The sequence below is a fragment of the Cyberlindnera jadinii genome, assembly GCF_001661405.1.
Source record: "Cyberlindnera jadinii NRRL Y-1542 unplaced genomic scaffold CYBJAscaffold_15, whole genome shotgun sequence".
Taxonomy (NCBI): Eukaryota; Fungi; Ascomycota; class Saccharomycetes; order Phaffomycetales; family Wickerhamomycetaceae; genus Williopsis; species Williopsis jadinii.
In genome coordinates, this window is record NW_017963666.1 from 43,387 (window position 1) to 70,643 (window position 27,257).

The 27,257-nt window shown below is 43.2% G+C and overlaps 17 protein-coding genes across 17 annotated transcripts; 9 read left to right on the forward strand and 8 right to left on the reverse strand.

Moving 5' to 3' along the window:
- Nucleotides 1-24: 24 nt before the first annotated feature.
- Nucleotides 25-1,244, forward strand: SPO11 (DNA topoisomerase (ATP-hydrolyzing)). The gene has a single exon (XM_020215678.1). It carries the CDS (start codon nucleotides 296-298, stop codon nucleotides 1,208-1,210), a length of 915 nt encoding a protein of 304 aa, XP_020068620.1. The 5' UTR covers nucleotides 25-295; the 3' UTR covers nucleotides 1,211-1,244.
- On the reverse strand, nucleotides 1,109-2,664 carry NOP8 (Nop8p). Its single transcript, XM_020215679.1, has one exon. It carries the CDS (start codon nucleotides 2,646-2,648, stop codon nucleotides 1,218-1,220), a length of 1,431 nt encoding a protein of 476 aa, XP_020068621.1. The 5' UTR covers nucleotides 2,649-2,664; the 3' UTR covers nucleotides 1,109-1,217.
- A 1,947-nt stretch (nucleotides 2,665-4,611) lies between these two features.
- CTR9 (Ctr9p) lies at nucleotides 4,612-6,565 on the forward strand. Its single transcript, XM_020215680.1, has one exon. It carries the CDS (start codon nucleotides 4,635-4,637, stop codon nucleotides 6,162-6,164), a length of 1,530 nt encoding a protein of 509 aa, XP_020068622.1. The 5' UTR covers nucleotides 4,612-4,634; the 3' UTR covers nucleotides 6,165-6,565.
- On the reverse strand, nucleotides 6,251-6,787 carry PSF3 (DNA replication protein PSF3; the record flags this gene model as incomplete). Its single annotated transcript, XM_020216631.1, has 1 exon — nucleotides 6,251-6,787. One exon carries the CDS (start codon nucleotides 6,785-6,787, stop codon nucleotides 6,251-6,253), a length of 537 nt encoding a protein of 178 aa, XP_020068623.1.
- A 223-nt stretch (nucleotides 6,788-7,010) lies between these two features.
- CDC21 (thymidylate synthase) lies at nucleotides 7,011-7,916 on the forward strand (the record flags this gene model as incomplete). Its single annotated transcript, XM_020212973.1, has 1 exon — nucleotides 7,011-7,916. The coding sequence occupies one exon, from the start codon at nucleotides 7,011-7,013 to the stop codon at nucleotides 7,914-7,916; it is 906 nt and encodes a 301-aa protein (XP_020068624.1).
- A 44-nt stretch (nucleotides 7,917-7,960) lies between these two features.
- On the reverse strand, nucleotides 7,961-9,715 carry SGO1 (Sgo1p). Its single transcript, XM_020217216.1, has one exon. It carries the CDS (start codon nucleotides 9,620-9,622, stop codon nucleotides 7,970-7,972), a length of 1,653 nt encoding a protein of 550 aa, XP_020068625.1. The 5' UTR covers nucleotides 9,623-9,715; the 3' UTR covers nucleotides 7,961-7,969.
- A 529-nt stretch (nucleotides 9,716-10,244) lies between these two features.
- Nucleotides 10,245-11,895, reverse strand: CYBJADRAFT_169221 (putative nitronate monooxygenase). Its single transcript, XM_020215681.1, has one exon. It carries the CDS (start codon nucleotides 11,789-11,791, stop codon nucleotides 10,658-10,660), a length of 1,134 nt encoding a protein of 377 aa, XP_020068626.1. The 5' UTR covers nucleotides 11,792-11,895; the 3' UTR covers nucleotides 10,245-10,657.
- Nucleotides 11,844-13,228, forward strand: UFE1 (Ufe1p). The gene has a single exon (XM_020217636.1). It carries the CDS (start codon nucleotides 12,291-12,293, stop codon nucleotides 13,200-13,202), a length of 912 nt encoding a protein of 303 aa, XP_020068627.1. The 5' UTR covers nucleotides 11,844-12,290; the 3' UTR covers nucleotides 13,203-13,228.
- A 26-nt stretch (nucleotides 13,229-13,254) lies between these two features.
- On the reverse strand, nucleotides 13,255-15,556 carry CYBJADRAFT_186469 (uncharacterized protein; the record flags this gene model as incomplete). The annotated part of the gene is made up of 3 exons (XM_020217217.1): nucleotides 13,255-15,149; nucleotides 15,284-15,481; nucleotides 15,538-15,556. 3 exons carry the CDS (start codon nucleotides 15,554-15,556, stop codon nucleotides 13,255-13,257), a joined length of 2,112 nt encoding a protein of 703 aa, XP_020068628.1.
- On the forward strand, nucleotides 15,538-16,347 carry CYBJADRAFT_29353 (uncharacterized protein). Its single transcript, XM_020217637.1, has one exon. It carries the CDS (start codon nucleotides 15,781-15,783, stop codon nucleotides 16,300-16,302), a length of 522 nt encoding a protein of 173 aa, XP_020068629.1. The 5' UTR covers nucleotides 15,538-15,780; the 3' UTR covers nucleotides 16,303-16,347.
- A 44-nt stretch (nucleotides 16,348-16,391) lies between these two features.
- MRPL20 (mitochondrial 54S ribosomal protein mL58) lies at nucleotides 16,392-16,931 on the reverse strand (the record flags this gene model as incomplete). The annotated part of the gene is made up of 1 exon (XM_020212963.1): nucleotides 16,392-16,931. The coding sequence occupies one exon, from the start codon at nucleotides 16,929-16,931 to the stop codon at nucleotides 16,392-16,394; it is 540 nt and encodes a 179-aa protein (XP_020068630.1).
- A 134-nt stretch (nucleotides 16,932-17,065) lies between these two features.
- Nucleotides 17,066-18,195, reverse strand: CYBJADRAFT_169225 (uncharacterized protein). Its single transcript, XM_020215682.1, has one exon. It carries the CDS (start codon nucleotides 18,079-18,081, stop codon nucleotides 17,164-17,166), a length of 918 nt encoding a protein of 305 aa, XP_020068631.1. The 5' UTR covers nucleotides 18,082-18,195; the 3' UTR covers nucleotides 17,066-17,163.
- Nucleotides 18,196-18,371: 176 nt separating this feature from the next.
- Nucleotides 18,372-19,036, forward strand: MDJ2 (Mdj2p). The gene is made up of 3 exons (XM_020213198.1): nucleotides 18,372-18,410; nucleotides 18,468-18,515; nucleotides 18,579-19,036. The coding sequence occupies exons 1-3, from the start codon at nucleotides 18,408-18,410 to the stop codon at nucleotides 18,939-18,941; spliced, it is 414 nt and encodes a 137-aa protein (XP_020068632.1). The 5' UTR covers nucleotides 18,372-18,407; the 3' UTR covers nucleotides 18,942-19,036.
- Nucleotides 19,037-19,197: 161 nt separating this feature from the next.
- On the forward strand, nucleotides 19,198-22,257 carry PEX6 (AAA family ATPase peroxin 6; the record flags this gene model as incomplete). Its single annotated transcript, XM_020216932.1, has 2 exons — nucleotides 19,198-19,842; nucleotides 19,864-22,257. The coding sequence occupies 2 exons, from the start codon at nucleotides 19,198-19,200 to the stop codon at nucleotides 22,255-22,257; spliced, it is 3,039 nt and encodes a 1,012-aa protein (XP_020068633.1).
- A 143-nt stretch (nucleotides 22,258-22,400) lies between these two features.
- Nucleotides 22,401-23,909, reverse strand: NDI1 (NADH-ubiquinone reductase (H(+)-translocating) NDI1; the record flags this gene model as incomplete). Its single annotated transcript, XM_020212976.1, has 1 exon — nucleotides 22,401-23,909. The coding sequence occupies one exon, from the start codon at nucleotides 23,907-23,909 to the stop codon at nucleotides 22,401-22,403; it is 1,509 nt and encodes a 502-aa protein (XP_020068634.1).
- A 926-nt stretch (nucleotides 23,910-24,835) lies between these two features.
- Nucleotides 24,836-25,700, forward strand: CYBJADRAFT_29385 (uncharacterized protein). Its single transcript, XM_020217638.1, has one exon. It carries the CDS (start codon nucleotides 25,049-25,051, stop codon nucleotides 25,532-25,534), a length of 486 nt encoding a protein of 161 aa, XP_020068635.1. The 5' UTR covers nucleotides 24,836-25,048; the 3' UTR covers nucleotides 25,535-25,700.
- Nucleotides 25,701-26,332: 632 nt separating this feature from the next.
- Nucleotides 26,333-27,257, forward strand: CYBJADRAFT_191752 (uncharacterized protein). Its single transcript, XM_020217414.1, has one exon. It carries the CDS (start codon nucleotides 26,484-26,486, stop codon nucleotides 27,246-27,248), a length of 765 nt encoding a protein of 254 aa, XP_020068636.1. The 5' UTR covers nucleotides 26,333-26,483; the 3' UTR covers nucleotides 27,249-27,257.

The window sequence follows — 27,257 nt, forward strand, 5'->3', positions numbered from 1 at the left end:
ACCCCAGACTACCGTGAATCACTGGGTACGACAATGAACAGGAACATCACCACGAGGAAGGATAGCAGAGCTCATAGAAGGGTTTACCTCAGTGAGCAAAACAGGTACAGATGATACATTTGCATCGCTTTTGCTGGGATTCAGCGTCATCTATTATGGCTTTAGCGTTCCTCCGTCGCATACTAACACCTTCTACCAAGAAGAACACCCTTGGAACAGCTTGTCGAGGTGAGACAGCTGGTCGATAATGGCTTTCATAACTGTGAACGTGTGAGCTTGGTGTTCAGTGACAGGTATGAAGAGCAAGAGATACAATACATTCGTGGACAAACTACTAACTCGTCAAACTAGACGTTGTGTAACGTTCCCTGCAGATACGAAGGCTGAATCGAATAGGTTCACCCAGTGCATCCGTTTGATTTCATTATTGATTGAGAACCTGACGTTGAAGAACACAGTCACTAGAAGAGACCTGTACTACCAGGATGTGCAGCTCTTTAAGTCCCAATCTGTGGTGGATTCTCTGATAGAGCTCTTCACACAGTGCATGAACATAACAGGCGAGGAATTAGGTGCCATCGCTGCTCAAAAGGGGTTGATGGTTGGAGATGTGACTTTGCACTGCCCAAATGGTGTACTGACAGACTACCGTTGCTTTGGGAATGCCATGTTGATACCGAGGTTCGGCAATGGAACCGTCATTACCTTGATTAGCGAGGTTGACTACATCTTGATTGTGGAGAAAGAAGCAGTGCTAAGCCAATTGATCAAATCAAAGGAAAAAAGGCTGTTGATCTGTGGGAAGGGATACGCAGATGTGCTGACAAAGACCTTTGTCAATCTGTTATCAAGGTGCTTACCGGACGTCCCAATATTGGGCATTGCTGACTTTGATCCATATGGATTCCTCATTCTTGAAAACTACAGGTCTGGGAAGGGTCATTTGGATCAATCGTGTCCTCATTTGCAATATACAAAGGCTTCGATATTACATTTCATCAAAGGCTCCTCGATTCTTAATTTGACCTTGAGAGACTTCAAAAAGTGTGTTAAATTGTTGCACACCCTCGATCTTTCTAACCTTCGTGCAAGACAGGAAGTTCAGAGGCTCATGGTATTGGGTAAAAAGGCAGAATTGGACGTCATCAAGGACCCAGACGGCGAGCTGGTGCACTACATCGATCGTATGTGTCGATTATCGCTAAAGTGAAGGTATATTAAACAACCAATCTGGAGTTTTTGGCGTTCTTCTTGCGCATTTGTCTCAATGAGTCTCTTTTTCTTCTCTTGAATTCGTTGGTCAACTCAGCTCTCTTATCCCAAAACGTTGATTCCCACTCTGTGAAATCGACGTTTGTATTGAGCTTGTTCAGCTGGGTCTGTGCCACCAAGAAAGGAGATTCGAAATGTGGGAAGAAAAGCCCCTTGCGTTGTTTGACCTTTGCGATGATTGGTACGATAGGCTGTTGTGGTAAGTCAATATCAGCTTCCACAGGGTTCCTGGTCTTATCAATATCCTCGTCGGACTCTTCGATGAGGTTGAACGTCGTTGCTGATTGATCCTCGTTGAAAAGAGAACGTAAAGTCTCTGTATTTGAAACAGTCCCTTCTACAAGCGTTGGTTGGGGCTCCTTGGCTATAACTTGTGACTCAACGCCAAACGTTGGTACGAATTCGATGTCTTCAACTTCGTCATCTGCATCTTCATCATAGTGTTCAGCTCTTGGTGCATCTTTGCTAAACTCACCTTCTTTGACGTATTCAATCTTGGAGAGATCCACAGGTTTCAGCCCGAATTCCTCTTGATCGCTTTCGAGGTCACTCTTGTTGTACTCATAATCAGAACCACCGAACTCATCAACCTCTTCTTGATAATCCAACGGTTTCTCGAAATCGAAATTGCCCAAGATGGTGGCTAGAACCTTGTTGTTCTTCTCCACTTCAATGGCCTCTTCCTCTTCATCTACAAACTCCTCCAATAGCTTATGATCGTCCCTCTGTTTTTCCAGCACAAGCTCGTTATCGCCTTGTTTGAGCCTTATCCTGGTGACCCTCTCCACTATATGTTCGTTACCATCTTTCCAAACATTGTTCTGGTATCTATAGACGAGGTCTCTCAGCTTCTTGTTCTTCTCATAACCCCAGAGCTTCGTCTTGTGACACTTGACAACCTTTACCGTGCCGTTGAAATTCACTCTAAGGGTCATGTGCTTCAGCCCCTTTCTAGGTTTCTTTCTCATTCGCCCAGGGATTATTTCTTGTCTGTCTTTATACGTCATGTTGATGTTTTCAATCTTCTTATAAAACTCGTACTCGTTCTTGAGCATCTTTGCCCTCTTTGGTCCATTGGACCTTGAAGCATCAACCTCCCACCTCTGCTCGTAGGCAGGCTTGGCTTCGTCGATCACAAGCTTACCACCTTTATACTTTATGCCGTTCAAGGCTCCTTTCAGCTTCGCAAAGGACTTATCACTAACTTCAATGTCCAAATACCCAAACCCATTCTGTCTCACGCTGTTGAAATGAAGCTCGAACTTGGACTTCAGAGAGCCAAATTTAGCTATTCTAACTTCCAAATCCTCGGGAGTTTTGAACAGATCTGCAGATATGTTACCAATAAACAGTCTCTTAACCTTGAGTTCTTCCATTTTGTCCAGTTCTCGATGGATTGGTTCGATAGTGAAAAGAGTGGAAGCTCTCTCGAGACATCCTCCAAAAATTTTAGCCCCGATGAGATGAGATGGGGAGGTGATTTTGATGACAAATCACTTATGTAATCAAGATTACGTAATGGTCCCGAGCCTCGAATGTGGAAGGGGAAAAAACATCAAAATGGACAACATCAACAACAACAACAACATCAACAACAATTGCAACAGCAAAAACACACCCTTCAAAGGCAGGCCCAACCAACGAGAAACAGACGGTGGTGTTCGAAAATGAGCGAAGAAACAATTGACGGTGCTTTCTATTCAAGCGCTGCACAGGCTGTGTTTGCCGCCCCAAAAGTTGTGGATGTGCCGATGGACTCCATCGATGAGGTTGTGTCCATTGATCTTGACACGGAGCTGTCTGATGATGCTACTGAGCTCATCACTTTCCTGCTGAATGAGAAGGCTATTCCGAAATACTGGCTGATCGTTGCTTCTGCGTATGCCAACAAAGGGCTGATAAGTGAGGCTCGACAAGTTATCACTGCTGCGCTGGAGAGGTTTGCCAATGACCACCAGGCTGCTATTTTCCATACGTTCATGGCTTGGCTTCATATCAGACTTGCTAGAGCTGCTACGAGCTCCGAAGATAAGAGCAGCGAGCTCTTGATGGCCACGGAATCAACCAAGATGGCGTCCGGGTATGAGGTCACCATTCCTTTGAACATGTTGGCTAAAGCTGAAGTTCTCTACCTCCAAGGTAAGGACGTTGAGGCGTTGAAAGTTATTGACTCTCTATCGAGCTTGGCAAATTATCCTTATACTCAGGTGTACTCTTCACTTGTGAGGGCTAAAATCTCATTCAAGAGAAGAAGATTCAATGACAGTTTAAAGCATTTCCAAGCGGTTTTGGTTGAACAACCTTTGATGAAACCGGATCCAAGAATTGGAATTGGTCTCAGCTTTTGGGCCTTGAAGGATAAGAAGCTTGCGATCCAATCCTGGGAAAGAGCCTTGCAGATTGATCCAGAGAATGAAGTTGCAAAGACGTTGTTGGTGTTGAGCAAATTTGACACATCTTTCAACTCTGTTAGTGATGAACAATTCTCCAAGAACTATTTGGGTGCATTGGAATCACTTGGTGAATTGTTGAAACAGGACTCAAAATCACCGGTGGCATTGTTGCTTCTTGCAAGTTATCACTACTCTAAGGGGGAGTACGCACAAGTAACAAAGATTGCTACAAATGTCATCTCTACAACTTTTAGCTCAACAGTGGCAGTGTCGGATGCACACTTTTGGCTGGGTCGAATTAGCTTTGATAAGGGAAACTTCACCGATGCTCAGAGACATTTCAAGGAATCTACCGAATTGAATCCAAATAATGTCTTGTCACAGTTTGGTCACATTCAATCCATTTACAAAAGAGATGAACTTCAGGATGCCATTTTTGCCGCCGAAACTTTGACCAAGAGCCATCCAAAGGTTGCAGAGTTTCACTATGCACTGGGTATGCTCTATGCAACAAAGCTAGAGAACACATCCACCTTCAAAGATTTGAAAACAAATTCCGATGACGAAGCAAATGCTATTTCAGCGCTGCAAGAATATATCAAACTATGTGTAAAACACGACGAACCAATTGCATCTGCGGCTTACTTGACACTTTCAAGATTCTCTGAAAATAAGAACAACTTGGAAGCCCTAAAATACTTAACAAAGGCTGTTGAAAGTTTCCAAAGATACGGTGAACAAGTTCCACCTGAACTCCTGAACAACATGGGTGTATTTCATTTCATCCAGGGGAATCCTGAATCTTCGCAAACTCTTTTCAAGAGTGCTATTGAAAGCAATAAATCGAAAGAAATGGCCATTACTCTGTCGTATAACTTAGCCAGATCGTCTGAAACTGGGGCTGAAGAGGAATCCATTGCAACATACGATAGAATTCTCAGTGATACACCTGGCTATACATATGCAAAGATGAGACTCTTGTTTTTGGAACTAGTCAAAGGTGGTAAAGGGGATGAGCTTGATGCGAAGATCGACTCGCTATTAGCCTCCAACGAATCCAATTTGGAAGTTCGTGCCTTTTATAGTTGGTACTTGAAAAAGACAGGCAGAGGCTATAACACTGGGTTGGAAAACAAACACAACAAGGAAACACTGACAAACTACGACTCGCGTGACACGTATGCATTGATCTCATTGGCCAACATGTATAGAACAATCGCCAGGGAGATCAAGCCGAAGACTGAACAAGACCAACAGAAGAAGAAGACTTCGTACCACAGAGCTGCGCAACTTTTCCATAAAGCATTGTCCACCGATCCAAAGAATGCATTTGCCGCTCAGGGTATTGCCATTATCTTCGCTGAAGAAAAGAAACAATCGCAGGCTTTGGAAATCTTTAGAAGAGTCAGAGATGCTGTCGATAACTACTCTGTGCACATCAACTTGGGCCACTGTCTTTGTGAATTAGGACAATATTCTAAGGCTATCCAGGAGTACCAGATTGCATTGGCCAGATTCAGCGATGAGACTAAGGATTCTAGAACTTTGTCCCTTATTGGTAGGGCATGGTTCCTTAGAGGTGGTGCAGAAAAGTCCCTGGAGAGTTACATCAAAGCTTTGGAGCTTTCTAACAAGGCGTTAGAAGTTGCAGAGAATAACAAAGCTAAAAAACTGATACCAACTCTTAAGTTCAATGTTTCCTTCGTTAAGTTCAACATCGCACAATTTGTTCTGAAATTGGATGTTTCTAAAAGAGCTGTTGATGACATAACAAAGGCCATAACAGGTCTTGAAGAGGCGATTGATGTTTTGAACGAGCTTGCTAATGATGCTAATCCACCAGTGCAACCTGAAATGTTGAAACAGAGAGCTAGCATGGGTACAAACACTCTGAAGAAACAGCTCGAAAGATTGTTGAAAGAACAAGAAGAGTACGAATCCAAGTTCAAACACAAGATTGAAGAAGCGTTGCGTATTAGAGAAGTTGAAAAGGCTAAGGCTGCTCTTGAAGAAAAGAAGAGACTGGAAGAACAGGAAAAGAAGGAAGCTGAAATGAAGATTGAGTACGATAGATTACAACAACAAGCCAAACAATGGGAGGCTGATCGTGAGCAAAACCTCATCTATGAAGAAGAGGAGAAGAAGACTAAGAAGAAAAAGAACGCTGTTTGGACTGATGAAGAAGCCAGTGGTGACGAAGATGGTGAAAAGGCCAAGAAGAAGAAGACTAAAGCCAAGAGAAGCAGAAGAAAAGCTGTTGTTGATGACGATGACGAGGAGGCTTCTGTTAAAACCCCAAAGAAGAGAAAACTCACAAAGGCCTCCTCGAAGATCAAATCTGCAGAGGTCATTGAGGACAGTGATGAGGATATGGATGATTTCGACGAGTCTAAACTGGATGATGACAACGAAGAAGACGATGCCCTGGAGAAAGCTGAGGCAAATATTGACGGTGTGAGTGATGATGATAAGGACGATGAAGATGAGGGTCTCTTCTAAAAAAAAAACATAATATACTACACTGTATATCTAGATGTACGATTACTCAAGAGTGTGAGAGCTGATATCTTTGTAGCCTGTTTCTTTCATTTATTCTCATTATGCATCCATTTCCTAAGCTGTTTATAACTATCATGAGACGTCTTGTACAGCACCTTTTCAAACTCGTCCAACGAATACAGGAAGTTACTCTCCTGATGTGCACCTCTAAGATTCTGTGCATAGTTGTTGATCTCGTGTGCTCTGTCTCGAAGCATCTGCTGTGCAACTTCTGACAGCTCCTTATCGTTGTAGAGCTTAGCCCACTTTTCAACTAATGAGTAGAAGTGTTGACATATTGAATGCGCATCCAGTGAGACCGCATCTGTCTTAATAGCGTTGATCACCTTCTTGTTCAGTGCCTCTGGTTGTAATAGATCTACGAACCCAACCTCTGAAGTCTCTGAGACAGCCGATATGGCTAAGAACTCTGCTATCCACAATGGCAGCTCAACCTTAGAGCCTTCACTAATATCCGCTCCTGGTGTGCCTTCCAAGTACCCCAAGAGAGGAACTGTGATGTTGAACTTACACGGAACCCTTTGCGATTCACTCAGAAAGTCGTCAAGATCGTAGTACGACATCTTTTACCCTCTTTTGCTGCCCTTTGAGTCGAGTCCTTGTAGGAAAGAAAGGTAGTGAAATGGTGCTGGTGAAGATTACGGGAAGTAAACATTGGTGTCCGGGTGTTTTGTTGGTGATGATGCGACGCGTCGGTTTTCTTTCGCGTATATTTTCCTCTTTTACGCGTCAGACACCATCTTTCACTGTTTGTATATCTGTTTCGTATACAACTGAAGGAGCAGAATGACGCAAAACGAAGCTGTGAACCTTGAAGAGCAGGCCTATTTGGACCTATGTGAGCGTATCATCAAAGAAGGTGAGCACCGTCCGGATAGAACCGGTACTGGGACGTACTCCCTATTCGCTCCACCACAGTTGAGGTTCTCCTTGAGAGACGATGCCTTCCCACTGTTGACCACGAAGAAGGTGTTTACAAAGGGAATCATCCTGGAACTGCTGTGGTTTGTTGCGGGATGCACTGACGGTAAGAAGTTGAGTGAGCAAGGTGTTAAGATTTGGGAAGGAAATGGGTCACGTGAATACCTGGACTCCCTTGGGCTGACTGATAGAAGGGAAGGAGACCTAGGCCCGGTTTATGGGTTCCAATGGAGACATTTCGGTGCAGAGTATAAAGATTGCGATACTGACTATACCGGCAAGGGATTTGACCAGCTGGCAGACGTTATTCATAAGCTGAAGACTAATCCATACGACAGAAGAATCATCATGAGTGCATGGAACCCACCAGACTTCCCTCAAATGGCCTTACCACCATGCCATGTGTTTTCCCAGTTCTACGTTAACTTCCCTGAAGGTAAGAAGCCTGAACTGAGTTGCTTATTGTACCAAAGATCTTGTGACATGGGTCTTGGTGTTCCGTTTAACATTGCGTCCTATGCCCTGTTAACCAAGATGATTGCAAAGGTCTGCGACATGAACTGTGGTGATTTGATCCATACAATGGGTGACGCTCACGTTTACAAAGATCACGTTGATGCCCTGGAACAACAGATTCAAAGACAGCCATACACATTCCCAAAGTTGTTCATCAAACGTGACGTTAAGGACATTGACGATTTCAAATATGAAGACTTCGAAATCGTTGACTATAACTGTCATGGTAGAATAGCTATGAAGATGAGTGTTTAAAAGAGAGATTTTTTAAAGAGCTACAATGTAATGAAACAGAATTTGTAGATACTTTACACTAACATACTATGACGTCTTGGATTCTTCTTCTTTGCAGACCCCAAGTCAGGTTTTTTGAAGGTCTTTGGAACTCCGACTGCAGATTCTTCAACTAAGTCAAATACGGACAATTCATCGTCACTCAGTTCAAACCTCTTGTGCTGTCTTAGCTTGTCACTGTCAACAACCTTTTGAATCTTATTCTGGGTAATACTACTCAAAGGTCTGCGTCTCTTTGTAATGTTTGAGTTATCCTGTTCAATCAGTGGTCTCGCTCTCTTTTCCTTTCCATTTTCATCGTGTTTGGAAGCCTGTTCTTGAGCAGCAATCTCTTCTGTAGGTTTTGTCTCTTCTGGCCTTGAGATATCTTCTGGTTCGGCACTCAAAGACTTCTGGGGTGGTTTGACAAAGCCACCGTCAGCGACAGCATCGACGAACTTCTCGGATTGCCTTCTCATCTTGACTCTAAGGGAAGGTTCTGCGTAGCTAATTTGTTTACCTCTCGTTCTGGATTTTCTAGTAGATAACAGATCGTCATTGTCAACCACTAGTGTAGGCATTTTCTCATCAACCGAGGTTCTTGACTTCCTTTTGGTCTTTGTATGTTTAATCTTCGTGGCGTCTTGTTCCAAAGGTTTATATTCATCGGTAATTTCTGAATTTGTCGATTCATCACCATCGAGTAGCGTAGATGGAAGAATCTTTCCAAAGCTAGTTGGTCTTACAGATTCATCGGCTAATCTTTGGATTTTCTGCTGAATGTCATCCTCGCCTTCACCTTGATTCTTTAGGATATCCATAGGCTCAGGTGAATCCTCATATACTTCAAACATACTCTTCTTTGAGGTTTCCCTGACACTAGGTGAAGAGGTACTTGTCTTTATTGGAGAAAGAATTACGGAGCGTGCGAGTTCCCCATGGCCTTCATCAAGATCGCTTAAATTCTTGGATTCCACAGTATCCACAGGTTTATTATGGAAAGGGTTCGGCTCCTCAAAATCAATAGGGATTGAAGCTGCCACTGCTGCTGCTGCTGTTGTTGTTGTTGTTGTCGTCGTTACTGTATTACTTGTCGTCAACAACGTTGTCATGGCTTCCTCTTCTTCAGTAACCCTTGGTGGTGACGGTGGTGGGATATATATGGACTCTCTTCTAGCGCTTTTGCGTCTTCTCTTCTCCCTGGAAAGTTTATTACCCTCTTCTGTTTGATCCTCACTAGCTTTAACATTCGAAACAAACGACACCGTCTTTTCAGAGGCTGACGACAACGTGATGTCATTCACATTTATACCTGGCAGTGCAGCGATCATCTTCGATTCGGAGAGACCCTCATTGTTTCTGATAGTTGCAAACATCTGAAACATCTCCTCAAACCTTTGGCTCACACCAGCTTCAATCACATTCAACTTGTCCTCTAAGCACCTTCTCTTTTGATCCTCGTTTTTGGCATTCAGTGCCCGAAGCTCAATGTTTTGTTGAATCAAATCAGAGATCTTCGTCTCTAAGTCAGCAATCTTCGTCATCAATACCGAATTCTTCTTCGCTAACGCCCTGTTCTGGCTCAGTATCTTCTGCTTCGAAGAATCAATGCTTTGTGGTCTCAACTGAAATGTTGTAGCTCTGCGATTCGATGGACTTGTCAATCTTCCTGCTGCTGGAAATGCCATCTCAGTACCTCTTCCTGGCCTTGCTACAGTGTCAGATTCCCTTTTCTTTCAACACCGCCTGCAAATGAGCTTTCCCGCCGTTGGTTTGTTCCCTTTGCCTTCGAGTTTGTTGATGTTTTTGTTTACGTTTTTACTTTTGTTTTTGTTTTTTGTTTACTTTTTTGGGAATTCAAGTTACCGTCGCGGGGGAAACCTCCCAAAATAGAAATACTTCCTAATTAGGAAGTGCAAGGTAACAACTTTTGCGCCAAAAAGGTGCCCTTTTGTAGACTTTTGCGCCAAATGGGAAAACTACGGTCAGGGCACGAAAAGGCACAGCAAAATGACAGCAAAACTGATTTTGTGACAGCAAAAGTGTTCGAGATTGGCAATACAAGCTGTGATATCCGACCTTCGGACTCGATTTCCGGGTTTATCATTGGATTATATCAACTGTGATTTACTATAACACTTTACAATTATCACATACTTTTGAGATAGGATAACAACATGAAGGACAAATCCTCAAGATTCGAGTGTTTCTCTACAATGGTTCAAAAGGCACTTCTTGAACCATTGCATTTCTTCTTTATAAAGTTCCTAGAGCTGAACCTCTCCTCTTATATTTCTGAATTATATTGTTATTAAGAATCATCTTATTGTCACTATCATGTCAACTATTCTACTAACCACACCGTGCAAAAGAACCACTATACATCCTACTGTTAGTGAAAGATATATTGTGACGTCGATATAACTGGAAACATTAAGCTGACCCCCGAAGAGCCCATCATCAAGTGTCTTGTCGCATCTCAATAAGACACACACACAAGGAGTGCGTTCATGCTCCTCTAAAGAAATGGCCACCTTTTTGCCGTCTCCTGGACATTCTAAGGGGCTCAAAATGGCACATTCTCATGAACGGCATTACCTGTTAACTGTATGATGTTGAAGTCTGTGATAACAGTTGTGGTACATGGCGTCGTCAGCTAATGAAGCAAGCAATTGGATTCCTCTGCGTGCCAGCATGGCGCCAGTGGCATTGAGGTAACTCCACTATGTAGTGGAATCTGTCAGCGATGCAAACACCTCTTCGACAGATCTTGTTCCCTTCCAGCTCTTGTCGTAGTTCGAGCCACTTAGATAAGCAGAGTATTTGACGCTCTCGCCTATATATTTGGCATCAGCAACGAGTCTCTTGAACGAATCGTAAGGTAGTGGGTAATCAGGTATTGCGTCCAGTTGTGAAGTAATGTGTAATTGCTCGAGGAATGGCGTCTTTATGGTTCTCAAGTTACGCCCAGATATTGATGCTGTCATTAATGTCTCGTCCTGTGGTGTTTGAAACTTCTTCAAGTGCTCTGATGAGATGGTGCACTGGTCTGTTGGTAAGAACACTGTTCCAACTTGAACACCGGCAATGTTCAGCTCGAGTAGTTGTTTCACTGTTGAAGAGTCATATACACCACCTGCTGCGATGATAAAGGGGACTGCTTTCAATGGCTGAGAATCGACGTATCCTACAACTGTCTTGACTAGTTCCATAGTTGACAACTGTTCATCGTCGACGTCATTAGCAATGAAGCTACCACGATGTCCACCAGCCTCCCATCCCTGGAGCACAACACCATCCACTTCAGCTTCAAGGCATTGTTTGAACTCCTCAAGATTGGTCGCTGTGACAAAGACTTTGATCCCAGATCCTTGTAGAGCCTGCTGAATGGATTGCTGTGGTAATCCAAAGTGGAAGCTCACAATCTTTGGTTTCAGCTTTATCAACACTTCAACGGTAGGATGTGCTGGATCCTTTATAGACTTGAAGCTTGGATACAGCAGTTCCAGGTGTTTCTTGTCGTTATCATAGGGGATATTACCACATGAATATATCGTTTGATATTTACCACACCACTCCTGGATCTTTGATTCGTCAATGATTGGCTCCTCATGTGTGAAAAAGTTCAGGTTCATCAGCGTTGCTTTCTCCAAAGGTAACCTCTCCTGGAAACTCTCAACTTGTAATCGGATCTTCTCAGGTGACTGACTCAAGGATCCCATCGCCAAGGAACCAATTCCCCCTAGTCTTGTTATAGAAGTTGCTAAACCCACTGTCGAAGCACCAGCCATTGGCGACTGGATGACCGGATACTTGATATCAAACACCTTCAAGAAGCTACTCAATTGAGATTTCATCTTGATGCCACTGTCTTGAAACACACACACACACACACAAATAATGTCACTTCGCCTCGAATCTCTTCAAACTAGAGCATTTCAAACTGCTTTATATATAAAGACGGAGAATAATATGTGTGCCATGAATATAACATCGACGCATCAGCTGCATACTCAGGATAAATGGAGCAAACAAAGGCTCACGGCAAAACGGAACCATCAAGCGAAGTAAACAAGCGGTTTCACAAGGCTCAATTGAGCTCTATCACGCCTTCTTCCACCTACAAGTCACAGGTTTAAAGACTTGTTCATGAGTAAAGTATATGTCCATGTATTGCTGTCTTGTGTTGCCTCGGAATTTACCCTATTCGTCCAATTCCGACTTAAGTATAGGCTCGTTCAATTTTACGCACTTTTGTGAGCTTCTCCATATTTTCGAGTCTCCAGTTGGTAGCCTCTTGGTGTTGATTCGAAAGTGTTAGTTGGCGGAAGTACTGTGCAACCCTTCGTTCTGAAGATGAGAAACCATACGAGTGAATTCACCGAATTGGTCAAAAGCTACTCCAAGGAACTTGGAATCAAACCGAAGGAACATGTTCAACACGTTGTTATTGATGATACTTTTATAAGCGAAGCAGTTGATCTATTTAGACACGTTAGCGAGCTGAGGAAGTTGTTGCTCGGTGTTAAAGATGAATATCTGCTGTCGTCTTACTCTCACAAAGGTGAAGGGATGACGGAGGAGGAAAGAGATGAGGTTGATTCCCATGCCAGGGTTGAACTGCGTAAGGATTCGGAGAGACTGACACACTTGAAGAACTATGAGACGAAGAGATCGAAGAGTAAACAGTTCTTTGCCTTCAACAAGGGACAGGCATCAGCGGTGAATAACTTCCGTAATGGTGTTCTGAGTTCTTTGAACTTTGAATTGGAAGAAACGTCCAGACTGCTTCTAGAGATGCAGGAGACGAGGCTCTCGAGGAAACGTGATATCGATTTGACAGATTTCAACTCGAATACTATGAAGGTTGATGATCGGTATACAACTCTGCTGTTGGAAGAGGCTGAGTCTCAAAGACTTCAGGATGAATTGGAAGAATTGCCAAAGGAACAAGTTATGCTATTGGAGACAGAGAATGGAGAGATCTTGGATGCCAAACTGGAAGAGTTGGCCAAGGTGGAACAAATCCAAAACTCCGTTGTGGAGATTGCCCAATTGCACTCTCAGCTATCGTCATACTTACAATTACAGTCTGAAAGCATTCGTTCCCTTTGTAACGAGCAAGATTTGATCGAAATGGACGTTTCAGAGGCTGGTAAACAGCTCAGAAAAGCAACCGGAAGGGGAAACTATGCAACAAAGGTAATCATGGTGATGGCCATACTGATGGGCTTGATAATCCTAGTTTATGATCATATACACTGGTGAATGAAAATACTCGTTTCTTTACAGATGTGCGCAATAATGATGATGATACTGGTTAGATCTTTTCAACAACACCAGCTGCAACTGTTCTTCCTTCCTTTCTCAGGACGATTCTTCCCATCATCTTATTCTCTTTGAATAGTTGCAATGGTAACTTTCTTTCGGTTTCAATCTCAACAATGGCACTTTGTTTGGCGATGAGATGTTTAGCCTTGCGCTTGGTTGAAGGTTCACCATTCTTGTCAAAAACAGTCAACACTTTGGAGATCTTTGCCTGCTGTTGAACGTTACCTCTAAAGAGAACAAATGGTGTTCCAACGAGCAGAGGTCTATCCATGTCAAATGTAACCACACGTGCCTCAAATTTGGTAACAGATGGGATCTCGTGTGTTACAATGCTCATAACATCACCTGTACGGACGTTATCCAAATCAACGTTCTTAACTCTGATGGTAATGGAATCACCAGCAATGGCAATGTTAACTTTTGAATCTCTCAACGTGATGGAATCAACAACACCAAACGTTCCAGAAGGTGAAAAGACAACTGTTTCACCAACTTGAATTGTTCCTGTATCGATTCTACCAGTGAACTCCGACTTGGAAGTATCAATGTCATTGATCTGTAATACAAATGGCTTTGTAAACTCCCTGATGGTTGCTTCAAACGATTCCAATGCCTCAATAACACATGGACCAGAGTGGTACCAATCCAATGCAGGTGTCTCATACTTTTTTGACACGTTTGCACCTGAGAGTCCGGAGCATGGAACGTATTTAACGTTACTCTTGATGTCCCATCCACTCATCTCTAAGAAAGAATCCATCATATCTTTAATCTCTTCAAATCTATGTTGATCCCAGCCAGATTGGTCCATCTTGTTAACACAAACCAGGAGCTTGGTAATCCCCAAGCTTCTAGCCAGTATTGTATGTTCCTTCGTCTGCCCATCCAGGTTAAATCCAGACTCAAACGCATTTGTTGAAGAGTCTACAACCAACACAGCCAGATCAGCCTGTGCCACACCGGTGATCATATTTGGAACAAAGTCTCTATGACCTGGAGCATCCACAATGGTGAAATGACCCTTAGCAGTTTCAAATGATGAGGAACATATGTCGATAGTAACACCACGGTTTCTCTCCTCTGGCGTTTGATCCATCACCCAGGCAAGTGAAAATGAGGATTTACCAGCCTTTTCAGCCTCTCTTTTCAGTTTGTTATACTGTGACATGGACACTGTTTCAGATTCCAGTAGTAAACGACCTGTTAAGGTGGATTTACCAGCGTCAACGTGTCCAATGACCACGAAAGATAAATTTGGCTTTGTAGATCTCTTCACAATCTCTGAATTGACATCCAATTCAACACGAGGCTTTGTCACTGATGGGGTCGCTGACACCTTCAGCTGCGAAACTTTGGCCACCACCTCAGTTTCTTTCTTCTTATCACTGTCAAAAGCCTGTGTTTGGGCCTGTTTCACCAAATCATCGGGACTTGGCTTGTCAAAATTAATCTTCTGTTTTACAACTAAATTACCGTTAGTCATCATAAAGGGAACGTAGAGGTGATTTGCACTCTTCAGCTGATCACTATGCTCTGTTTTGAATCTTTTAACCATTGTAGATGACGTCTGTGAAACAGGTGAACGTGCAAAGGGAGAATGCTCAAACGTGACCGTCTGGAATGAGAAAATCGGTTTCTGCTTAGCATCCTTGGAAACAGCGTCAACAGCGTTAACAGTTTTCGGTGCTTCATCTCGGCTTCCACCCTTGGCTTCGGCTCTCTTCAGCACTCTCTTGACTCGCCTCACAGGAGTATCAGCTTGTTCGGTCTTCCTTGTCATTAGCTTGTCCAGTATCGACACCGACGACTTCTCCCCAAGTTTAGAGTCCTGCTGGTTCTCCCTCCTGCTCTTGGCCAGCATAGCCAGCTTAGACATCTTCTTCTCTTTAATTGAAACGGTTAGCATTCAGACTCCAAAAGACCATAGAAATCAGTGAAACAAAGACCCATCGTGTGTAGAGAGTACAGTGTCGTAGCAAGTCAAATCACAAAATAAAAACGGTACACAACCCACTCACCTTTCTTCTTGAACTTCTTCTTCATCTCTGCAACAGTGGCATCCACTTCCAAGTAGTTGTCCCACAGGTAGTCCAGCACATCCCCATCGTTAAACCCAGTGTACTCCTTCAACTGTGCTTTGACCACGGGCAGGAGCTCCTCCATCTGCTCCTCCTCCTCGGCGGTTGGACCATCCTCGTTCGCATAGTCGTGCAAGTCTGCCTACATGTTAGTTCGTCGTGCTCACCGTGTCGTCACTGCTGGTGATGCTTACCGTCCTCGTCGTATTCCATGTTGGCTTCTCCCTTGTTCTCTGTGTAGCTCTGTCCAACTTCCCTGTCTAGCGTTTTTTTCTCTCCCTGGGAAGGCCCCGCGCGCCCTCTGCCGCCAGGCGGTTCAGCGCTCACGGCCAGGCAGAGAGAGTCCACAAAGAGAGCCTACAGAGAGAGAGCTTTTTGTTTACTTTCCACTGCCTACACACACACACACGCACAGAGCAGCTCAAGCGACTAGGGCAATGGGGCCAGGTGATATCACAATCAAAGACAACAAACTGCAGAAGGAGCTGATGCTCAGTGAGTGCTCGCTGATACGGATTCCACCGCCGAGGAGCCAGTCGCAGAAGGACAAGGTTGACATCTCCAACTGGGACCTGACAGCAATAGTATGGAGAGGGCGACTGAGGTTCTATGAAGAGGAGCAGCTGAACGGGCAGGGGACGATGGAGGGAGTTCTGGAGCTCATTAACTATGATAAGAGTGTGTTTGTCGATGTCCGGTGCTCGTCAGACGTGACGACGGTGCAGAGCTCGGATTCACCACGGTGCTTTGGGATCATAGTTGACGTTAGAGGTGACAAGTACGCATTTGGACTGGTGTTTGACGATAAAGACACCGGCGAGGAGTTCAGCATTGCTCTGCAAGACTTCAGGAGGGACCTTGCGACGCTCCTGGAGGCGCAGAGGGAGCAGATGGAGGACCTTTCGATAAACGTCAAGGACGATGAGTTTGGTGACTACGTAGGCACTTACTACGACTGACTGCTTCCTACAACGATAGGTAGATACATATGTACAATGGGGCGGCGGCTTTCCTTTTCTAATATATACACATACGCAATTGGGGATTCTCATTCATCACGGTACCAGGACACTTTTCTCTTCTGTCTCTCCAATCTTGCCCTTCTGCGTCCTTCTGACCAGGACTTCTTGATCGTCTCAAGCCTCTGTGTCATCTCCTCTTGTCTCTCACTGTTGGCATCGCTCACCAACGATATTGTGAAGGGACTTACGTTGAACTTCTCTGCAAGCGCCTTGCGAGTCCATTTGTCTGGCTCGCTCATTCTCAAGGTTTGAATCTCTGTGACTTGTGCAGGGGTCAAGTTCAGCTCACGACGGGTTGGTGTGCTCAACGAGGGAGCGTTGGCATAGGATGTAGAAGGCTTACCACTGAGATTTAGCCCCTTACGTGGATCATTCGAAGGTAAAAATGCATCTGGAGTGGAGATCTTTGCAATCGATGGTGATGGATGGTGATACAGCGTTCCCTTTGAATAGTTCGGCTTCACGTTTGAAGCGGATGATGTCGCATTGAACTTTGAAGGAACACGAGCAATTTTCGACACCGTTGAGGAATAGCGAACAGAGCTTCTAAACACACTTTGAACCATTCTTCTTTGTACTTCTGGTGAACGTAGTTGGAACGATCTCTGGTCAAAAGAGTTTTTTCTCTTCGCCGACTTTACACTTTTGAATTTTTCACTCGGGTGGTTGATTTTTGCCAGGTTACTACAGGTGTGCGGGTGTTTGGGTGTCTAGGTTTATAGGTGTTTGGGTGATATAATAATTATGATAAATTATGGCAAGGTTATAATTATCATCACTGCGTCTGGAGGGAACAGTTCATTGGAACGTTGGAAATGGGCTCCAATCTGGGTTAACGTACCTCTTCTCCCCGTACTTATCAACCAGATGTCCCACTGATTCCAAGTCGTTCTCGGATATCTCAACGGATTCCAAATTGGAGACAATTCTTTCCGGGTTTGAAGATTTAGGTAGGACAACTATACCCCTGGATAAGCCCCAATTGATCAACAATTGTGCCACTGAACATTTGTAAGTCTCTGCGATTCCCTTGAGAAACTCATCTGAGAAGAAATTTGAGTTCGCTGAGCCCAAAGGTGAATATGCCTCGAGAACAATACCCTTCCATTGACAAAATTGGATCAACTCAAACTGAGGCAATAACGGATGGGACTCAACTTGGTTTACAGCAGGTGTCAGATGGGTTCTTTTATCACTCAACAAAGTTTCTAAATTCTTTATTGAGAAATTAGAAACCCCAACTGCCCTTGTTAGCCCTGTTTGGGGCAACTCTTGTAAGAGTTCCCACGTCTTCACGAAATCCCAATCGTTATCCAATGCTCTTGAGCCATCTGGGTTAAGAGGAACACGAAGGTAGTCACCAACCGTTGGTTTTTTCAGGGGAATTGGCCAATGCATAAGATATAGATCCACATAATCCAATCCTAACCTCTCAAGGGATTCCTCCAACGCCTTTTTAGGTTCTCTATGCTGGGTCCCTGTTAGCTTTGTAGTGACAAAGATCTCTTCCCTTGGAATACCAGATTCTCTGATAGCACGCCCCACTGAAACTTCGTTCTTGTAAAACGCTGCAGTATCAATGTGTCTGTAACCTGCCTTTAGAGCTGTCAAGACTGCTTGATAACCTTCCTCCTCATTTGAGAGCCATGTACCTAAACCAACCTGTGGGATCTTTGCGCCGGTATTAAGAGTTAAAGTACCAGTTAGCTTTGTCATATCCGGTTGTTCCTTTGTGCTTTTCACTCCTAGTATTCACTCCTGGTATTCACTCCTGGTATTCTTATGAGTGAAAGACGTATCGCTCTGACTGAGGAAAAACCAGGGGTAAACTGAAGAAAGCAATGCCATCTCCTTCATATGGAAGTTCAAGCGCATTTATGTATGACGGACTTAAACGAACTTAAAAGAAATAATCGGATGATAAAGTGTTATGGGACACATGTATATACATATTTTTTTCCTGCTTCCTCTTGTATGTTATTGTTTTCTTGACGACCATTTGTAGTGTAAACTGTGTCTTTCGGTTGATCTCAAGAGTGCAAATGGTAAGCATTGAGTACATCCTTCCCGTGATGAAAAACCATAACTAATAGAGCTATTAGGTTCTCCCCATCATCGTTGGTATTGGCATCACCGTGTTGGCAGTAACAGTGAGTTTTAACGTATCAACCGATAACAACTGATTGTTAAGTACTAACCACCACGATACAAAGGTCAAATCTGCTATAGTGGCAACCACAAAGCTCAGGAGAATCCCATTGGCGACTATTGCGGAGCTGAATGGTATAACCTTGGGGACCGGACGCTTTTCCTCTTCTATAACGCATAACCCGCTAAGGAGCCAGTTTCTGAAGTACCCCGGAGGATTCGGAGAGAAGATGACTGAAAGAGAGGCATTGGAGTTGTTCAACATCAGCGGAGACGATATAATGAACCTGAACAGAGACCTTCTCAGGAAAAGGCACAGGCAATGTATGATGAAGAACCATCCGGACCGTGGGGGTAGTCCGTATTTGGCGATGAAGATCAACGAGGCCAAGGACGTCTTGGATAAGAGCTACATGTTCAAGAAATGAGCGGAATTAAAAGATGTATATAGAGATATATGTATGACGACTATGGAGATATAATACCCACATGGTTGGCTATAAAATAGAAGAGCACACCGAGTAACTTCAACAGGTAGAACGGCGGTTCATGAAACATCCAAACACCACTCAGCTTATCAAGTTTCTCCACAAAAGAAAAACATCAACAACGGGGAAATCGACCAACAAAGAACTACGAAAGGTCTCAAAAGAACGAAGAAAAAAGGTGGCAAATCAAAACAAAATGACAAGGGAATGGGAGCCGCCTCAGCTGCTTGGAAGATCGCTTGTTGCTTGTGACTTTAGCGATGATGTTACGCAGAGCGCTTCAATTTCTGTATCGTTAGACCTAAGAGGAAGGTTACCGCCCAATGGGTACTTGGCGGTGAAGCCCTTGGGCTCGGAGCATTTTGATGAGTTCCTGGTTTATCGAATCGACAACAATGTCATCAGCGGTGATAACCGTGTCAAGATCAATGACTACTCGAGGTTCAAGGAGGATGTTACTTTTGACACGGCGGTTATCACCACTGTGGAGCCGGTGAATTTGACAAAAGTGATTATGACCGTCCCAGAGGAGGTTTATACGCTTCTGAAAGGACATTCAGGTGCTGAACTATTCCGCGTATTGACTGATACTATGCATTTGAACGTTATCCATGAGGGTGATAAGGTCTTGAGCCATGGGAAGGTTTTACTATGTGAACCTGTGCCTCAGGGGTTGTTGACAAAAGAAACAACTGTGACTCTCATCAAATCAAGCGACGTGGTTCATAGCGATGCTGAAGAACTGCATACCCCTGAACCTATGGATTCATTGGTGGAAGATCTTGATATATCGTTATACTTGGGGAATGCCTCTACAAGTACAAGAGATGTTGAATTTGACGTTGACACTTTGGATCTCAAGCCTAATTACTCGATACCCTTGCCTTTGCCTAATGATGACGATACAACAACTGTTTATTTGAAAACTTCTGATTTAGCTGAATTGGGCTGCTTCTCTGGTGACTTTATTGAATTGGTTACGGATGTGGAGAACCAAGTAACAAAACTGGTTAAAGTTTGCTCCTTTGTTGAACCAAATCACTACAAGCCTGGTGTATTGTACGTTTCTCCATTCTTTTGGTTAAACTCAAAATGTTTGAAAAAAGCTGTTGCACGTCATTCTAAGGATACATTCTCCAACATCCCGATAGCATCCTCAATTACATTGGCAAGAGTTGCATCTCCAATCACTCTTAACAAAGCTTACCAACAACCCTTTTTCTCTGCTTTGAAGTTTTACTTTGAATCCAAATCAAGAATTGTGTCTGTGGGCGACTTGATTCCAGTAGTTATTGACACACTCTTGGCTAAATCTTTACCTTTGGAATACGAGGGTCCTATACCAATAGGAAATCCGAATTGCGTGGTTTGGTTTAGAGTCACTAACGTGAACAATTCCGAAGTGGAAGATGGTTCACAATTCATAGTCGATCCTTCACACTCAAAGATGGCCCAATCAGGGATTGTTGATATTAGACCACCGTCCCTAACCGTGAACTGGATTCAATACTTGGGTTTACCTGCTATATTTGACTTTGAATCGAATGACAAGTTGTTCCCACATGCCAAACAGTTAATCAAGTTGATCAAATCTTCTTTAAAAATACCAAAGTTAAGAACCACTATACTGTTAACTTCACTATCCAGAAATATTGGTAAGACGTTCTTGGTGGAGAATATTGCTCAAGCACTAGGTCTACACTATACCATTGTGGACGGCTACGACGTTTTGAATCCAACTTCTGATATGAAAACAATTGGTACAATTAGAGGCAAATTGGATCGCCTCGTCGAAGATTGTTCTCATTTGGTCATTCTCATAAAGCATTTGGAGGCACTGGCTATAAAGCAAGAAAACAATACAAAGCCAGGGCTTATAAGTGCTAAGTTGGTTGAGTTGATCGATGAATATACATCAAAAGGTGCAATCTTCATTGCATCTTCAAATGATGCGGATAAACTACCAGAAGAGGTACGTTCTAAATTTCGTTTCGAGATTGAAGTTCCAGTGCCTGCAGAGAACGAACGTTTGAAGATCTTCAGCCATTTGCTATCTAAGAAGGATGCGTTCATATGCCGTTCCGATGTCTCACTTACATCATTGGCTCTGCAAAGTGCAGGTTTAACTCCACGTGATTTGATTTCAATTGTTTCAAACGCCAAGTCAATGGCTTTGGAGAGATTAGAGGAATTGAGTGAAGAGTTAAACAAACCGCTCAGTTCGATTACGCTCAATAACCCGGTACAGATAACCCCTGGAGATTTCGAAAAATCTATTAACGATGCGAGAAATAAGTTTAGTGATTCCATTGGTGCACCTAGAATTCCAAATGTCACTTGGGACGATATTGGAGGTTTAGATGTTGTTAAGGATGAAATATTGGATACCATCGATATGCCACTTAAACATCCGGAACTATTTTCCAATGGTGTCAAGAAGAGAAGTGGTATATTGTTTTATGGACCTCCAGGTACAGGGAAAACGTTATTGGCAAAGGCCATCGCAACAAACTTTTCTTTGAATTTCTTCAGTGTCAAAGGCCCAGAATTGTTAAACATGTACATTGGTGAATCTGAAGCTAATGTGCGTAAGGTTTTCCAACGTGCCCGTGATGCTAAACCTTGTGTCGTTTTCTTTGATGAATTGGATTCTGTCGCTCCAAAAAGAGGTAACCAAGGTGATTCTGGTGGTGTTATGGATAGAATTGTTTCCCAATTACTCGCAGAATTAGACGGTATGAGTGGCGGTGATTCAGGTGATGGTGTCTTTGTCGTCGGTGCGACTAATAGACCAGATTTGCTGGATGAAGCATTGTTGAGACCTGGAAGATTTGACAAAATGCTGTACTTGGGAATTTCAGATACACATGATAAGCAACAAAAGATCTTGGAGGCATTGACCCGTAAGTTCAAGTTAGATCCATCCGTGGATCTAGAGAAAGTTGCCAATTCATGTCCTTTCAACTTCACTGGTGCAGATTTCTATGCATTGTGTTCCGATTCCATGTTAAACGCAATGACAAGAGTGGCAAGTGAAGTTGATAAAAAGATTGCTGAATACAATAAAGGCAAAGAGGACCCTGTGTCGTTGAGATGGTGGTTTGATAATGTTGCCACATCAGAAGACATTGCTGTTTTGGTTAAAGATGAGGACTTTGATAAAGCCAGAAGGGAACTATCACCATCCGTGTCTACTGAAGAGCTCGAGCACTATTTGAGAGTTAGACAGAACTTTGAAGGTGGTAAGACTAAGTAAGAGATGGAATGAAAAAAAAGCAGACATTTATCATAAAAAGTACAGGTGTTTTTTTCCCTATTTATATACTCGTGATGTAAGCGCAAAAAAGAAGAGACAAGAGAAATCAAAGAACAATGACATGAAATCGTATGCATGCTTCCTTACAACTCCTTGAAGGCATCTCTACCGAAAAGGGCAATCTTACCCCAGTCAGCAACAACTTTGAATCTAGATCTCCATGACAAGATCATACCCAAGTACAGAGCTCTCCAGATATAGAAAGTGATGACACCACCACCGGAGTAGAAGGATTTGGCACCGTATGTGATGTTTGCAATGGCCTTCTCAGCACCGAGATAAGCCAAGGCACCCAAGTGAACGTATTTGAATGGTTTGAAGCCATGGTCTTGGAACAACAAATCAACCTTTTCGGTTCTGCTTTGCAATTCTTGGTGGAAGTTTGGAATTCTGGCCATCTTGTTCAATGTCTTTGTCAAGTACTCGGCTTCTTGGTGAGCAACTTGCGCTGTTGGTGGCAATTTGGCGAAGGCATTATCACCAATGGCAAACATGTTGTTTGTACCCTTAACTCTCATGTATTCGTCAACGATCAAACCACGGTTAGCCTGGTTCTGTTCTGGGATCTTCTTGAAGACATCGGTGACAACCTTTCTTGGTTTGTTACCTGTAGCCCACACGAGAACACCGTATGGGATCTTTGTCTCCTCAACAGTACCATCTTCAGCCTTGGTCTTTGCAATCAAATATTCCGGCTCGACCTTGGCGACTGCAGTACGGGTCTTCAACTCGATGGTTGTTTCTCTCAAGACATTTTCGGCAAAGGTGGTCAACTTCTTCTCGAACATGGACAACACGACTGGGAGAGCCTCAATCAAGACGATCTGCACTTCCTCAACCAAGTTTGGCATGAAGGTCTTCAAATCGTGGTCGATGTAATCCTGCAATTCACCAGCGGTTTCAACACCGGTTGGACCACCACCGACAACGACAACGGTCAACAATCTCTTTCTCTCTGGGTCGCCCTTTGGCAACAAGTTGGCTCTTTCGACAGAGTCGATGAATTTGTGTCTAATCTTCTTAGAGTCTGGGATTTCCTTGAGGAAACAGCCGTTCTCCTCAACACCTGGAATGCCGAAAGTGTTCGGCTCAGCACCCACTGCAGAAACCAAGTAGTCGTACTTGATTTCAGCAAGCTCATTTGGATCAAGACCAACATTGATACCCAATCCATTAGTGGTACTGATGTTAGACACAGACTTAATGGTGACGGTGTTCTTGTCGGGATTTATGGAAGTAGCCTCGGCTTCATAATAGGTGACATCACCTTTCTTCTTGTTTGCGAATGAGACGACTGGTTCCATGATGGATTTCTCATCAACTGTACCAACTGGACAGGATGGCAACAATGGAGTAAACAAGAAGTAAGATCTTGGGGAGATCATCACCACGTTGTACTTGGTTGAATCAATGTGCTTGAGGAAGGAAATTGCACCCCAACCAGAACCCAACACGGCGATTGTTGGCTTGTTGGAGTCATTTGGGGCAATCACTTTTGGAGCCTTGTGGAAAGACTGGGAACCAGATGCAACACCACCAGTTGCAGTGTTCTGTTGTGTTGTTGGCTCAGTTGGCTTTGGGATTGTAGCCATGGTTCTTGATAGATGCCCCATTGGGGTGGCCACAGCAGCAGCTCTTTTCGTTGCGTTCAAGCAAGATCTCTTAACCAGTGATGAAAGCATTGCGTCTAGTGAAATTCTCTAAGGCTCTAATATGTTGTATAAGAATATGGTAAAGGAAAGGAATATGAACAGGATGCGATTATATCTAGAAGAGAGAAAAAGCAGGTGCTTGGTCGAGAGAAAGGGTGTTTTATATGGAAATCGATGTTATAATTTTATGCAGACATGCCGGTACTTTTATACTCACCAAAAATCCGTTTGGCAAGTGCATGGAGGGGGGGAAATGCGATAAAAGTGGACAATGCAGGAGTTAGCATCCAAAGTGCACCTCCCATATCTACCGTCGCCGGTGGTTTGGGGTGAGATACACAGTAAATTAATTTCATCCGTATACACACAGCGAAACCCAAGCCTTGAAAAGCTGAGAGCAGTGGCAGAGTTTGAAGAAAGAAACAGAGATGCATGCGTAATGCCGAAGAAAAGTAAAGCACACACGAAAAAAAAGAAAAGGTATTTCCGAGCCTGTTTTTCCTTTTTTATGTGGGGGCAAATCTTGGTGTAGGGATGTGTGTGGCCTACGGGCGGTGTGCAAAGTGGCTACAAGTGGTGACTTGATTGACTGGCTGGTGTGTGTGTTTATACAGGCTCTCCTTCCATTACAATTGATCACACTGCTTCCGTGTCTTTCTATTTGTCTGCCACTCTCCTTACATTGTTGTATTCAAGAAAGGCCAAAGAAGGCAAGATGTCATGGATCTGCAATCCTCATCGCTAATTGGCTCTGTGCGAAATTCAACGGTTTATGATTGGCTGAAGCGCAACGGCTTTCGGAGTTTAGCGTCTTTTTCATAGTGTTTTTAGAGTTTGGCTTTGATGTGGCGGGGCATTGGTACCCTTCAAAACACACACAGATTTCCCGATCAGTTTTATCAATTCGTACCGTTTATGTTTGCAGTTGGTGAAAGCGGTGGGTGAGTTAGGGCAGGTTTGGAGTGTCCGTTCGCACAATCAGTTGTTGCCGTGGACACCCCTAAAAAAGGGAGGCCCATATTCGTCTATGCGATGATTATTAAACGCGGGAGAAACCCGATTCTCTACAGTCAATTCCAATGATACAGGGGTTTTCTGTTGAGTTTTTCAATTATAATCTCTCTATTTTTTTAACGCTGTCCGACCAGTCTTTATATAGATTAACACGGAAGTTGTGGTGGTTGTGGGTTGCCTCAAGCTGTGCTGTGGTATGCTCGATGTACGTATGTGGTCATTCAATGAATTATCGCTCAAAGGAGTCCTACGGGAAGCAACCAGTCAGGAAAAAGGACCACGGGAAGGCAATTGTCCACAAGGTGTGCAGATGTGATGAAATCATGGATCGTAGGCATGAAAATAAAGGGCTCGCAACAAGTTTTCCGGTAATCGGAACAAAGGCGACTTTTCAAACCTGTAGCCATGCACGAACTTGCCAGTGCATGAATACAGCCACACACACGCAGACAAGGGTGTGTGACGGTGTACAGTGGGTAGTACCTACGAACACTGTACTACCAACTTCTGGTAAACTGCTATTGGCATTTCTGACCTGTGTGAGAAGCTAAAGACGATAGAAACTAGACAATGTGGTGCCTGAAAAAAACCTTCATTGATGTAGCAGGTTGGGGTAAGTAGATCCGATATGACAATTTGCATGTTTCTCTTTTGTACAGCTTCACCTGAGCAGCTATGGCGTATGGGAAATATGTAGGGAATTTTGGGGTGTTCTGTTAATCTCTAATTCTGTTTCCATTTGATAACAAATTTGGTACGGAAGAACACATCTCCAGAGATATTCACAGTGTAATGTTCTTAATTATGGCCGATGCGTATTGAAAATTTGTTGAATCATTTATGTCCAATAATATAAGATTCCATTTATCGAGTTTAAATGAGTTTGCTGTGTTTTGGTATGTAGTAATTCTTGTTATATTAAAAAGACATTGATGTTATTGTTTTGAGAGGATAATTACCTGATTCACTTCTTTGACTTTCAAAGAAGTCATAGAAACTACATTAATCTACGTCTTTGGTAGGCAGTTGTTTATTTATTCAAAATTGTCACGTATAGCTCAAACATGTCATATGCAAGTTGTAGTCACTCTAACTATATATCTAGTGCCCATATATACCACTCGTCACAGTGTGGTGTTTAGATGCATTGCATAATCAATAAATACATCCAGACATCTCAAACATCCAGACATCTCAAACATCCATGCACCCAAACATCCATACACCACTAAAGTGTATGAACGCCAAAATCTTATGTGACAAACACGTGCTCCCCACCACCAAATTAAACTACGCATGTTAAGATATTTTTAGTAGAACTTCGCCTTGTAACTATAAGCGACGAAACGTGTTAGCCTCATTCACACAGACCGAAGCTATTTTTGGTAAAAAATTGGTTTTTCTTCTTCTCCTTCTCCTTATATATGGTTTAGCAAAACAATTGGTTCTTAAACAGTCATTGGTCATTGTTCACTTCAATCGTTTAAGACATAACGCGCTATGGACTTTAAACTTGATGAGAAAGTAGAATATAACGAATATAACCAGCCTTGGGTTAAGGAATCCGAGGATAAATTTGACATGGACCCACTTAGCCCCTTGCAAAGGGCGATATCCTCAAAGATATCTGAAGTTAGAAAGTATAACTGGTTCAGGCTCTATGGCGCAGAGACGCCCAACCTCATCGCTGTTAAACCAAATGAAGAGTTTAAGAATATGAGTATGAATAAGGTTAAGGAGAACACCCATTCTCTGAAGATCGAGAACCAGTTGTTGAACTTGTTCATTATAATATTCACACTGCTTGCAACTTTTCAGTTTGCTCTCGTGCTTATAGTGAGATTTGACCTGGACCTCCTCGAATGGGATTACCATGTGTTATTCCATTATTCTTATCTTATTCTCCTATTAATTGGGAAATGTTTGACATATACATTTATGGCTTCTTTCTTCTTAAGAGTATATATCGGTATTAAGTTGTTCAAGGACAGTGTTAAGACCAATGTACTGATGAAGCTTATAAAGATGCAATTTGTTGGTTTCCTAGCCTCATCACTCGTTGCCATAGGTATCCTGTCTGCAGATATGGTGTTGAAGTTCTTATTAACAGAGTTGGAGGTTATTAACCAGGATGAAACTCTGATAAACACAAAAGTACTATCAATGGTTAATTGGATTACAAAAATGGATTGGGTGTTTTACTCCACAGTAATAGCTGGCCTAGTACTGATGGGGTTTAGAAGACTGGTGAAATATCTTGCATGAGTATTTGGA

Bases quoted from the DNA above. Each gene is read 5' to 3' on its own strand.
- SPO11 (XM_020215678.1), top strand. From the start codon at position 296: ATGAAGAGCAAGAGATACAATACATTCGTGGACAAACTACTAACTCGT.
- NOP8 (XM_020215679.1), bottom strand. From the start codon at position 2,648: ATGGAAGAACTCAAGGTTAAGAGACTGTTTATTGGTAACATATCTGCA.
- CTR9 (XM_020215680.1), top strand. From the start codon at position 4,635: ATGAGACTCTTGTTTTTGGAACTAGTCAAAGGTGGTAAAGGGGATGAG.
- SGO1 (XM_020217216.1), bottom strand. From the start codon at position 9,622: ATGGCATTTCCAGCAGCAGGAAGATTGACAAGTCCATCGAATCGCAGA.
- CYBJADRAFT_169221 (XM_020215681.1), bottom strand. From the start codon at position 11,791: ATGAAATCTCAATTGAGTAGCTTCTTGAAGGTGTTTGATATCAAGTAT.
- UFE1 (XM_020217636.1), top strand. From the start codon at position 12,291: ATGAGAAACCATACGAGTGAATTCACCGAATTGGTCAAAAGCTACTCC.
- CYBJADRAFT_29353 (XM_020217637.1), top strand. From the start codon at position 15,781: ATGGGGCCAGGTGATATCACAATCAAAGACAACAAACTGCAGAAGGAG.
- CYBJADRAFT_169225 (XM_020215682.1), bottom strand. From the start codon at position 18,081: ATGACAAAGCTAACTGGTACTTTAACTCTTAATACCGGCGCAAAGATC.
- MDJ2 (XM_020213198.1), top strand. The intron at 18,516-18,578 runs GTGAGTTTTAAC...CACGATACAAAG, and splicing joins TCACCGTGTTGGCAGTAACA to GTCAAATCTGCTATAGTGGC.
- CYBJADRAFT_29385 (XM_020217638.1), top strand. From the start codon at position 25,049: ATGATACAGGGGTTTTCTGTTGAGTTTTTCAATTATAATCTCTCTATT.
- CYBJADRAFT_191752 (XM_020217414.1), top strand. From the start codon at position 26,484: ATGGACTTTAAACTTGATGAGAAAGTAGAATATAACGAATATAACCAG.